At 46.7% G+C, this 12562-nt stretch overlaps 1 protein-coding gene across 1 annotated transcript in view; it reads left to right on the top strand.

Moving 5' to 3' along the window:
* The window catches only part of DDX41 (DEAD-box helicase 41), a 45101-nt gene that overhangs the window by 17347 nt on the left and 15192 nt on the right, over positions 1 to 12562 (top strand). The window contains exon 10 of the mRNA XM_075856497.1: positions 12223 to 12385. Coding sequence (XP_075712612.1) covers positions 12223 to 12385 — 163 coding nt within the window. The remainder of the gene's footprint in view (positions 1 to 12222; positions 12386 to 12562) is intronic.

The following is a 12562-nucleotide window of genomic DNA, read 5'->3' as shown; positions in this document are numbered from 1 at the left end:
GTAAGTGACGGCTGCAGCCAATCACAGGCCAAGCACAGGCTGCAGCGGTCACATGGACTGGCGCGTCATCCAGGGAGGTCGGGCTGGATGCCGAAAGAGGGACGCGTCACCAAGACAACGGGCGGTAAGTATGAATTTCTTTGACTTTCACTAGGGAAAGTGCTGTCCCTTCTCTCTATCCTGCACTGAATAGGGAGAAGAGAAGCACTTTTCCTGCAGTCCGCAGCGGCCAGTCCGCATCAATTTTCTGCACATTTTGTGCAGATCCGCTGCAGAATCTGCAACGCAGATTCTGTGCGGCATTGATGCGGACAGTTGCGGAGGAATTCCGCCATGTGTGGTCATGCCCTAATAGACCCCTAATGGGGCTATTCACACGACCGATTTTTTGACGGCCGGGAAGTCCGCCCGTCAAAAAATAGGACATGCTCTATTTTCAGCCGGGCGCCCGGCTCCCATAGAAGTCTATGGGGCCGCGTAATACACGGCCATCACCGGAATGTGTCCCGAGTGATGGCCGGGTCTACCGTCGCTCGCGCACTCTCTCTCCTCCTCACAGTGCAGAGTGCATGTGAGGAGGATCTTTTATTGCTCGCTGTAGGAGTCGGAATCCCCGGCTGGGGATTCCGCTACAGGAGAAGTGCGTGACTACACTGTCCATATATGGACACAGCGAAGTCACGCACTTCTGCAGCGGAATCCCCGACTCTATGGCCGGGGATGCCGCTACAGGAGAAGTGCGTGACTACACTGTCCATATATGGACACAGCGAAGTCACGCACTTCTGCAGCGGAATCCCCGACTCTATGGCCGGGGATGCCGCTACAGGAGAAGTGAGTGACTACACTGTCCATATATGGACACAGCGAAGTCACGCACTTCTGCAGCGGAATCCCCGACTCTATGGACGGGGATGCCGCTACAGGAGAAGTGAGTGACTACACTGTCCATATATGGACACAGCGAAGTCACGCACTTCTGCAGCGGAATCCCCGACTCTATGGCCGGGGATGCCGCTACAGGAGAAGTGAGTGACTACACTGTCCATATATGGACACAGCGAAGTCACGCACTTCTGCAGCGGAATCCCCGACTCTATGGCCGGGGATGCCGCTACAGGAGAAGTGAGTGACTACACTGTCCATATATGGACACAGCGAAGTGACTCACTTCTGCAGCGAAATCCCCGACTCTATGGCCGGGGATTCCGCTGCAGGAGAAGTGAGTGACTACACTGTCCATATATGGACACAGTGACGTCACTCACTTCTGAAGCAGAATTCCCGACCTGTGGCAGGGAATTCCTCTTCAGGAGAAGTCAGTGACTACCTTGTCCATATATGGACATTGAAGTCAGTGACTTCTCCTGGAAAGGGGGGGGGGATGGGTGCAACCTACAGGGGACTGTGTGGCATCACCTACAGGGGGCAGGGTGGGTGGCATCGCCTACAGGGGGCAGGGTGGGTGGCATCGCCTACAGGGGGCAGGGTGGCATCGCCTACAGGTGGCTGTGTGGTATCGCCTACAGGTGGCTGTGTGGCATCGCCTACAGGTGGCTGTGTGGCATCGCCTACAGGTGGCTGTGTGGCATCGCCTACAGGTGGCTGTGTGGCATCGCCTACAGGTGGCTGTGTGGCATCGCCTACAGGTGGCTGTGTGGCATCGCCTACAGGTGGCTGTGTGGCATCGCCTACAGGTGGCTGTGTGGCATCGCCTACAGGTGGCTGTGTGGCATCGCCTACAGGTGGCTGTGTGGCATCGCCTACAGGTGGCTGTGTGGCATCGCCTACAGGTGGCTGTGTGGCATCGCCTACAGGTGGCTGTGTGGCATCGCCTACAGGTGGCTGTGTGGCATCGCCTACAGGTGGCTGTGTGGCATCGCCTACAGGTGGCTGTGTGGCATCGCCTACAGGTGGCTGTGTGGCATCGCCTACAGGTGGCTGTGTGGCATCGCCTACAGGTGGCTGTGTGGCATCGCCTACAGGGGGCTGTGTGGCATCGCCTACAGGGGGCTGTGTGGCATCGCCTACAGGGGGCTGTGTGGCATCGCCTACAGGGGGCTTGGTGGCATTACCTACAGGGGGCTTGGTGGCATTACCTACAGGGGGCTTGGTGGCATTACCTACAGGGGGCTGGGTGGCATTGCCTACAGGGGGCTGGGTGGCATTGCCTACAGGGGGCTGGGTGGCATTGCCTGCAGGGGGCTGGGTGGCATCGCCTGCAGGGGGCTGGGTGGCATCGCCTGCAGGGGGCTGGGTGGCATCGCCTGCAGGGGGCTGGGTGGCATCACCTACAGGGGGCTGTGTGGCATCACCTACAGGGGGCTGGGTGGCATTATCTACAAAGGGCTGTGTGTGGCAACAAATTTTAAATGAAATTCATGCGATTTTAAAACGGACAGGGAAAAAAACGGATTCAAATCGGGTCCAAATCGACCGGTAAAAACGGCAACTCGGAATGGAATCGGAACGGATGCAAATCGGCCGGGAAAATCTGCCGATTTTCCCGGCCGACACTCGGACCCTGTCGTGTGAATGAGGCCTAAGGATTTAAAGGAGGGAATTTAATCTCTAAAGAAACTTGTCAATAGTCCTGAGTTTTAGAGAAAGGAAACCGTACTACAACAAGTGATTGAGAAATTCACTGGGCATGTTAAGGAAAGAAAACACTTCCAATTTGTCAGGGATATCTTGGATTTCAAGGAGGGAAGAATTTTTGACTTTAGCGCCAAAACAAGTACACATCAAGAGGTTGACACAAACTTATCCTCCTCAGAGCGGGATCTCTCGGATTCAGATACTCAGAGATACCCTCTATGGAGAGCACGGGGCGGAGGAGCCCAGGGCAGAAATCCAGCACGCTCTAGACCAGGGGTCTCAAGCACGCGGCCCGCGGGCCGCATGCTTCCCCTGGGGCTGTTATCTGTTGCCCCCGGGACACAGAGCCGCTAGTACAGGCTCTGCTCCGAGACCCTGGAATTCCCTGGCATCGCTGTCCATATATGAACAGTGTGTCAGGGTGTTCCCCAGAGCAGAGTCCCGTGCAGAGCGCTAGTATCGGCTCTGCTCCGGGACTCTGTGGAATTCCTTGACATCACTGTCCATATATGGACAGTGTGTCAGGTTCTTCCCCAGAGCGGAGACCCGGGCAGAGAGCTAGTATCGGCTCTGCTCCGGGACTCTCTGGAATTCCCTGACATCGGTGTCCATGTTTGGACACACAATGTCTGAGGCTTCCCCAGAGCCGGAGTCCCGGGCAGAGCGGTAGTATAGGCTCTGCTCTGAGACTCTGGGGAAGCCTCTGACATCGCTGTCCATACATCGACAATGATGTCAGGGGCTTCCCCAGAGCAGGAGTCCCAGTAAGAGCCTACTAGTGCTCTGCCCGGGACTCCGGCTCTGGGGTTGCCCCTGACATCTCTGTCCATATATGGACAGTGATGTCAGGAGCAGAGCTGGAATCCCGGGAAGGATGCTAGAAGCGGCTCTGCTCCGGGACTCTGCGGCAGCATCTACAGAGGACTCTGCGGCAGCATCTACAGAGGACTCTGCGGCAGCATCTACAGAGGACTCTGCGGCAGCATCTACAGAGGACTCTGCGGCAGCATCTACCGAGGACTCTGCGGCAGCATCTACCGAGGACTCTGCGGCAGCATCTACCGAGGACTCTGCGGCAGCATCTACCGAGGACTCTGCGGCAGCATCTACCGAGGACTCTGCGGCAGCATCTACCGAGGACTCTGCGGCAGCATCTACCGAGGACTCTGCGGCAGCATCTACCGAGGACTCTGCGGCAGCATCTACCGAGGACTCTGCGGCAGCATCTACCGAGGACTCTGCGGCAGCATCTACCGAGGACTCTGCGGCAGCATCTACCGAGGACTCTGCGGCAGCATCTACCGAGGACTCTGCGGCAGCATCTACCGAGGACTCTGCGGCAGCATCTACCGAGGACTCTGCGGCAGCATCTACCGAGGACTCTGCGGCAGCATCTACCGAGGACTCTGCGGCAGCATCTACCGAGGACTCTGCGGCAGCATCTACCGAGGACTCTGCGGCAGCATCTACCGAGGACTCTGCGGCAGCATCTACCGAGGACTCTGCGGCAGCATCTACCGAGGACTCTGCGGCAGCATCTACCGAGGACTCTGCGGCAGCATCCACCGAGGGCACTGTGGCACTATCTAAAAAGGGGCTGCCCAATCTTGACGTGTGTCTGCCAAACGCTGCTAACTGAGCTGCCGGACTGCATTTAGCGACTCTTAAACTGGATTGTTGAAATAAGCATGTGGAGAAATATCTCAAACTTTAAACCTAGCGGTAATATTATAGTAATGTAGTAGTATTATTATAGTAATATAGTGTTATAGGAGTTCAAATAACTAATTGATTAACAATAACTTTGTATTGTATCAAATTTGAAAGTAATGCGGCCCGTCAACTTCCCATTTTTTTTATATGTGGCCCACTTACCCGGCCGTGTTTGCGACCCCTGATCTAGGCAGTGGGGAAGAGGCAGAGGAAAAGGTCTGCATAGGGAGGGTTTTTTAGCAAAAAGTCACCAGATTTCAGAATATCTGCTATGAGATCAGAAAGACATATAGGATCAGGGATCTCTCACCAGGAAGATAACTTACAAATTATTAATTTATCAACAAGAATTCTCACTAACGATGAAACAAATCTTTTGAAAAAAGGACTATTCTTTTGTCCCTACCAATAAATTTGATCTATTCTCTTTGGTCAAAGATCTAAATCTATTTGTGCGTAAACTCAAATGGAATTATTAATTTTTTTTAAAACTCATGACAAACCTCAATGCCAGGAATTAGGCATCTTGGAAGAACATTTGCCCTGTTTGAGAGTTCTGGACAAATTATGGGATCCGGGCCAAAGAGATATTGGTGAGGGACCGTTTACTAATCTCAGACTGCCGTCTGTTAAGAATCAACCTATGTATGGCAACATGTGGTGTTTGGCAACATGATGTGTTCCGTGAAGTCGTTGTTGATCAACTTCGAAAACTACACTTCTATAGGGGATCTAAATTGGAGAAGGATGACACGATCGTGATAAAGCCTTCCGACAAAGGCGGTAATATTGTCATTATGGGTCTAGCACGATATAGGGACATGTGTCCGTTAATCCTGAAGGATAGGCTGTGTTAACGAGCACTAACGGAGAATCCTACTCTAAAATACAGAAATGAGGTAAAGACTATATTGAATGTGGCCTTGCGGGAGAAAGTTATTGATGATAAAGAAATGGCATTCATATTGGGGGAACACCCACAATGTGCCGCATTTTACAGTCTCCATAAGGGTCTAGATTTCTTAAAAGGACTAACTATTGTTTCAGGAATCGACAGTGTCTCTCAAAATACTAACCTGTATGTGGACAATTTTTTTTTACCCTTTGTCACAGTACTTCCATCATATTCAAGAGATACGATGGATGTGCTGACAAAATTGTGAAAAAATGTTTTCTTAGCCAGCCTTGATTTTGAGGCGCTCTACAGCTCTATTCCCCATCAACCTGGGTGTAGGACTGTGGAGCACTTACTTCAAGGCAGGGGTACCCAATTTAATACCCACAATAAATTTGTTGTCCAATTACTGTTTTGTACTTGAGCACAACTTTTTCTTATTTGATGCCAAAATTTTCCACCAGCTCAGAGGAGTGGCCATGGGAAGCCCATGTGCCCCCACTTATGCCAACTTGTTTCTGGGCTGGTGGGAAAAGGAAGTGTTTTTTGGTGATGACATGGAGAAATGGGCATCATCGATTTGTACTATGGCTTAGATTCATTGATGATGTCTTTATTCTGTGGTCTGGAACACAAAAGGAATTCAAGGAATTCGTATCTGCGTTGAACATCAATGATCTTGGCTTATTCTTTACGTCCAAGATCAAGTAGAGAGACATCACATTTCTAGACATTAGAAAACATAAAACAGATCTAGGATGTATTCAAACTGATATGTTTAGGAAGGATACAGCAACAAATAACTTGCTCCAATGGGAGAGCTGTCAACCAAAGGCCTTGAATAAAGGTATACCCAAGGGCCAGTATGTTAGAGCAAGACACAATTTTTCTATGATCTCGGACAAAAATTTCAGCCCATAATCTTAAGGAGAGGTTTAAACAAAAAAGGATACCCTCAAAGAGTATTGAGGACGGCATACCAACATGCACTTAGGTCAAACAGAGACTCTCTATTGAACCCTAAAGAACATTCAATAAAAGAACGCATTAGAGTCATAGGGACATATGACGCAGTATGTGATAATGTCCAAAGGATACTCGATACCTACTGGGGGTTTTTGAAAGCAGACCTGACATTGGGGACTTGGTGGGGGACAGTCCTGCCATCACATGTGTGACATCAGTAGGAAAGATAATATCCCTATTTCATGACACATATGGGAATATCACCAAGGCGATTACACAATTTTAAAATTTCAAGGGATTGGACATGTTAGGCTACCTTCCAGAGGGGGAAACTGGGACAGGAAGATTTTGCAATAAACAGCCCAGTGGATCTTCAGGATGCAAACCACAGGGTCTCAACGAACACATATTTTATACCTGTTTTCTATAGTTTCTTCTCAGTATCTTGTTCAGTAATTGTCTTTCTATTTATACTTTCCTCCGATATAGGATAAACCTCGGTTGTTTAATTGTATGGCTGGTAATATGTTCCCCCTTAGATGTCATCTTTGTGAGGTTATGAGACCCCCCAATATATATTTAGTTCTCCTGGATTAGATAATGGGTTACAATTAAAACGTAGTATCTATATTGACATTGGGATTTACTATACTAGGCCCCTTGTACGCATTTACCTGGTTCCAAATTTAACCGGTTCCTGACCGCCGGCTGTGTATATACGTCCGGCGGTCGGGGTCCTTAAAACCCGCGTCATAGACTAGTTATGGCACGGGTTTTAGCTTGCTGCCCGAGTGATCAGGCAGCTGAATGTCGGATCTCCTGCAGTCAGTGACTGCCGGGGAACCTGAGGAGAATATAGAAGCCGCTTTCGCTGCCGGGTGCCGTTCGTGGCAGACTGCTGCTGGGTCTTACTAGACAATAGTCACTATGAGAGGGCTTATTTCCCCAGTGAATGGGCTGCTGGGCAGCTACAGTTATAGTGGAGAAAAATGGTGTGAAAAGAAAAAGAAGAAACAAAATATATAGAAGTCCCACAAAGGTCTTATCCGACCTTTGAGAGACAGACCATAATAATAAAAAAATAAAAGTAAAAAAAAGTGCAAAAAAAATTAATAATAAATACACATAAAATATCCACCCCAAAAAAAGTTTTTGGGGCGTTCTGGTGCGCGTGCGGCCAAACACAAGTGTCAAATGCACGCCTGGAGACACTGGCCAAACTGAGTGTGCTAACCAGCAAAAATAAGTAAATCTATGTGTTACCCCGGAGGACGCTCCCCTATAGAAACACGTAGGGAAATCTACACTATTAGGCCCCATGCACACCGCAAAAACGGAGCCATTCACTTTCATTAAACACTGACACCTTTCCGTAGCACTACGGAAGGGTGTGAGTGCCGTGGAAATGTTCCGGGAATTATGGAACATGTCCGTTCTTTCGCATTCTGCGGGCCGTGCTCCCATACTTTGTATGGGAGCACGGCCCGAAAATGCGGCTGTCAGTCAGCGGCCGGCCATGCCCGCAATCGCGGGCCGTGATTGCGGGCACGGTCGTGTGCATGGGGCCTCAGTGGCAGACAGGTCAGACCAGTATTTGTTACTATTGTTACAGGTGTCCACAACTGAGACATTAACAGAGAGCCAATACCCTCTGGATACTTTGTTTCAGTAATCTGATCTTTTTGCCAATGCCTGTTACTAGACCTATTTTGGCGACAGGGCCCAGTTTTTAATAAAAGACAAATAAAGCAACTTTTAATCGTTCATTCAGGCACTGACCATACAAAAACTAGCAAAAAGGTTGAAAACCAAAACTGTTGAATGCAGTGCATTTTATATTTCACTATAGACTTAAAAGCACAAAAAACCATGTGTGTGGCTCCTATATAAACCAATTCCAAAAGTTTATTCTTTTTGTGAGCGCAGTTTGATCAAAGACAATCCCTTCTTCTATCACATCACTAGGGGAACCCTCTGCAGTCAACCCTGGGCACTTAGAAATAACCCCAGGACTGTCTGTTCTGTATGTGTCGCCCTAACAGCAGCCTGTGTCATAGTGACCGTCAGAGATCGCACTACATTTTTTCCAGCATGGTAAAAATACTCCTCTTCTCATTTTTGAGGAGTTTTTTTATTTTTTATTTAAAAAAAGTACAAATGACAGGGTAATCGTCAAGGTACAATAAAGGATATAGAAACAATTGTGAGTAAACATGAGCGTGTAACAATAACAGTCCTGCACCGGAACATCATACCATCACTTTTTTACACATTGATGATATGAGAGACATTAAAGAGGAGGCATATATAAATAAAACCGGTTAAAGTCAGCGCACACCTGTGGGTAGGAAGATACAGAGATAAAAAGAGAAACCAGACAAGCACCAGTAAGGTGACCACAAACAAATCAGAATAAAAACTCGAGTCATCAGGTAGACAATATATCCTGAGGTAATGAAGGAGGTATGGGGAGACGAACACCAACCACCCCAGACAGACGTAAACTTGTGTTGGCAGCCTCGATGTTTATAAACTAAATTTTCATATGGAAGCACAGAGTTAACAAGTTCCTTCCATTGAGAAATCAATGGGGGCGCTCAGCCATCCATCGGATAGCAATAGCTTTCTTGGCCAGAAACAAGGCTTCTCGAAGAAAAATTCCTTTGTAATGGGACCAGATGTCTTGTTGAAGTAATCCTAATAGAGAAATTCCTGTTTCAAAGGGAACTGAACAACCCAGTATCTCAGACAGTAGATCTATTTTTTTGAGGAGTATTTTTAGCCATGGGGAGTACGTAATTTGCAGTTATTTAATTTAATAAGACGCAGGAATATGTGGTTTTAAAAATGTGCTCTTTATTCAGGGAAACAATACTATAAATGCCAGGGTAACAGGAGAGACTTCAGTTGGCAATACCAGGGCAATCCGTTTATGAAGACCGAAAGGGAAAAGTTGTGTCTTTTCCACTATAGATGTCTTCCTAATTATGCTACTGGATCACACGAAAGTCCATTTACAAGACCAATAATCGGGAACGAGCATTCCATAAAGTGCTTTTTCAGACTATTATTTGCCGGTGTATATAGGGCAGCGATCAGCCGACAAACAAACGCTTGTTTGACGGTTGATCTCGTGTATTCAGGCTAATAAACCATCATTGTCGACAGCGCATCTCCCCGGGTAAACGGGATGTTCTGCCGACATTGATGCAAAGCTATTGTATTAACCATAATTTATTCCCATACAATTTAGCATCGGCCCGTTTAAAGGGGCCTGTTAACAAGCGCTGATTGACTTACTATTACTATATTGTCCTTCGGCGCTCATTATGGGCAGAAATCTCCATTTTTAAACCCACCTTAACTACAGAGCATAAAGCACATAGTGCAACTCCCCCCCCCCCCCCCCACCCCCATGTTAGCAGCCATACAGCTCTCAGTACAGACAGCTGTTGTAAAACCAAAGTCACCAAAGGTCAGGGGACATGTGGTAACCAAAATCAGAGCAGTCCCCTGAAGCCCTCCACACGTAAACAGGTACCTGGCCTCGACATACAGGATCCATGTTGGCAAAGATACTCAGCAGCCCGCAGTAAAGTTTACAAGTTCCCTCCGTTTACAACTAGTGTAGCACATAACCCTCACCTGGAATCTGTACTGGGGCTCATCTTCCTTCGAACAACATTCAGCATTCAGCCAAAAAAACACAACCCTAAGCATGATAGGAAGCAACGTAAATGTAATTACTGTAGCTACTGCCGCTGGTGTGGCACCGGCACCACACAGCTTGGGCAGCTCCATCTCCCCTCACTCTCCGAGGTGGAGGTAAGGTTCCGGGAGAGCAGGCCAGCATGTTCCTCTTAGCAGAACTAGTAACAGCCCGCGTGGGTGCTGAGACCGCCATACTGCAGCGTCACCTGGTCAGCCACTCATTGTCTTACTGGTCTGGTGATGGCTATTGTTGCTGCCTAGCAACCCTGAAGCTGTTATTAGCTCTTGAAGCGAGAGTTTATTCTCATGTGTAGTAATACGCATAAGGGTATGTTCACAGAGTTTTTGCACGCCGTTTGCCGTGTTCTTTGCCCGTGGCCATTAAGCGCAGCGGGCAAAAACGCAGTGAAAAACGCTTTCTCTACCTCCCATTGATGTCAATGGGAGGTCAGAGACTTAAACGCCCGACGATAGGGAATGACGTTCCTTTTTCCTGCGAGCCGGTTTTACCGCTCACGGGGAGAGAACTCCTACACCTCTCCTTGAAATCAATGGGAGGCGTTTTCGGGCGTTTATTGGCGCGTTTTCCGATGCGGTTTCCAGGGCAAAAAATGTGTAAAAAAAAAAACTCAGTGTGAACATGGCCTAAGACTGATTTTAAAGCGTGATAGTACCTTTACAGTGGTCAATGATGCCTGTAAAGGCGTTATTGCGACCTCTGGACACAAAGTTGTTAAAAAGTTATCCCTTCTTGGGCTAAAAAAAAAAAATTAACAATAAAGAAATGTCCGCAGACAAATATTTTTTTTTTATTGCCCATACATATTACATAAAAACAAAAACCATACACATATTAGGTATCTACACGACTGTAATAACCTGAAAAACTAATTTAACAGGTTATTTAGCAGAAAACTTGAACGACTGCATATATTATATGAATGTACATTGATACAACCATTCTGGAATAAAATATGAAACTAAAATTTCTCAGGGAAGACTCCTGAGTTTGTCTTACTCAATTTAGACAATAATTATGGTATATTTAACCATTCCTTAGTTATCCCTCATCTATTAACGCCACTAAGGCTTTAATAGTCAGATGTTGGAAGGAAACGAAGATTCCAGAATGATTGAAAGAATTAAATGTCATAGCTTCATATGAAAACACGAGGTGAATATATACTGGAAAACATGATAAATTTGCAAAGATTTGGGAACATTGGACACAGTTCCTTAAAACTGCTGCTGGGACTCATTGTATTAAAACAATGGACATTTGTTGCAAGTTGTTCACAAATTACATTTGTGCCCTGACTGACACAAACTGAAACCAAAGGTTTCCGTTTCCATCACCATTGATTTCAATGGTGACGGATCTGGTGCCAATGGTTTCAGTTTGTCTCCGTTGTGCAAGGGTTCCGTCGTTTTGACGGGATGAATACCATAGTCGACGATGAAAAAACTTAAAAAATTGCTTGGTCATTAAGGTTTAAAATAGGTTAAGGCCTTTTCAGGCCTGGTTATTAAGCTGTTAACAGAGCACAGTGAATGGTAAACGTCTTATGGCATTCATATATTTATTTCTTTGCCTATACTGTACCGTAGAATTTTCACAACATTGGTTATTTTTTGTGAAGTGGAGGAAGGGCCCACCATTATTCCTTTCTCTGGGCCCCAAAAAGGCTACAGACGTACCTGTACATACATGACCAAGACGAAGAGTTTTGCTGACATATATACTGTGTCAAACTAACATGCAAAGGCCTGAACTCTAATCTATTGTGTAAAATGTCCGTAGACAACTTGGCAAGTTTTTGCATCATAGTATAATAATACTTAATCCTTTAATAGCCTACCCACAATGCTGGTTGTCTACTTACTGGTGTGTGGGTGTGATATCTGCACTTGTGAAGTCAGAAGCTGTCAATCTTTTCATATCTGTTAGTTTAATTGTTCTTCCCCAGTAGTATCAGTCCATTCCCTTTTATGTCATCCAATTTAAGTAATGCCAGATTTCCTTCCGCTAAATAAAACATTTGCCGATTCCAGTTTAGTGATTCAGTTAAGGTGGTTTTACACAAGCAGATATCGCCCGTGTTTACCACTTTTAAAATGAGTGCCGATCGACAATACAGCTTGTCGATCATCCCTTTGTTGCTCCCTCTAAATGGAACAATGAATGTTTTTAATATGGGGACGAACCAGCGTTACTACGATCACTTATCCCATGCATTTGCATAGTTTTGACAGCACCGCTCCTTGTTTGCTTGTTAATCAGCTGATCTTTGCCCTGTTACAATAGGGAACTGTATATAAACTGCATGTTTGTCTTGCAGGGGTGTGCACATGATGGTGGCAACCCCAGGACGACTTATGGACCTTCTTCAGAAAAAGATGGTGAGCCTGGACATTTGCAGGTATCTGGCCTTGGATGAGGCTGATCGTATGATTGACATGGGCTTTGAGGAAGACATTCGGACGATATTTTCCTACTTTAAGGTACATTCCTTTATTGATTTATGTATTTTCCACTTTGGCATGTTTTCTACTTTCTTAAAGGGGAAATATGTTTTATGTTAATAAGTAAGACTTTCTGAGTTGCTATATTTTTTGTTAATATCATTGGTTATGGGCCGCTGATACTAGGTAGGAAAAATCTTTGGTCCGCCCTGGCAG

The sequence above is a fragment of the Rhinoderma darwinii genome, chromosome 3 (genome assembly GCF_050947455.1).
Source record: "Rhinoderma darwinii isolate aRhiDar2 chromosome 3, aRhiDar2.hap1, whole genome shotgun sequence".
Lineage (NCBI taxonomy): Eukaryota > Metazoa > Chordata > Amphibia > Anura > Rhinodermatidae > Rhinoderma > Rhinoderma darwinii.
The sequence above is the reverse complement of the archived record's forward strand: the minus strand, read 5'-3'. Positions and strand labels throughout refer to the sequence as shown.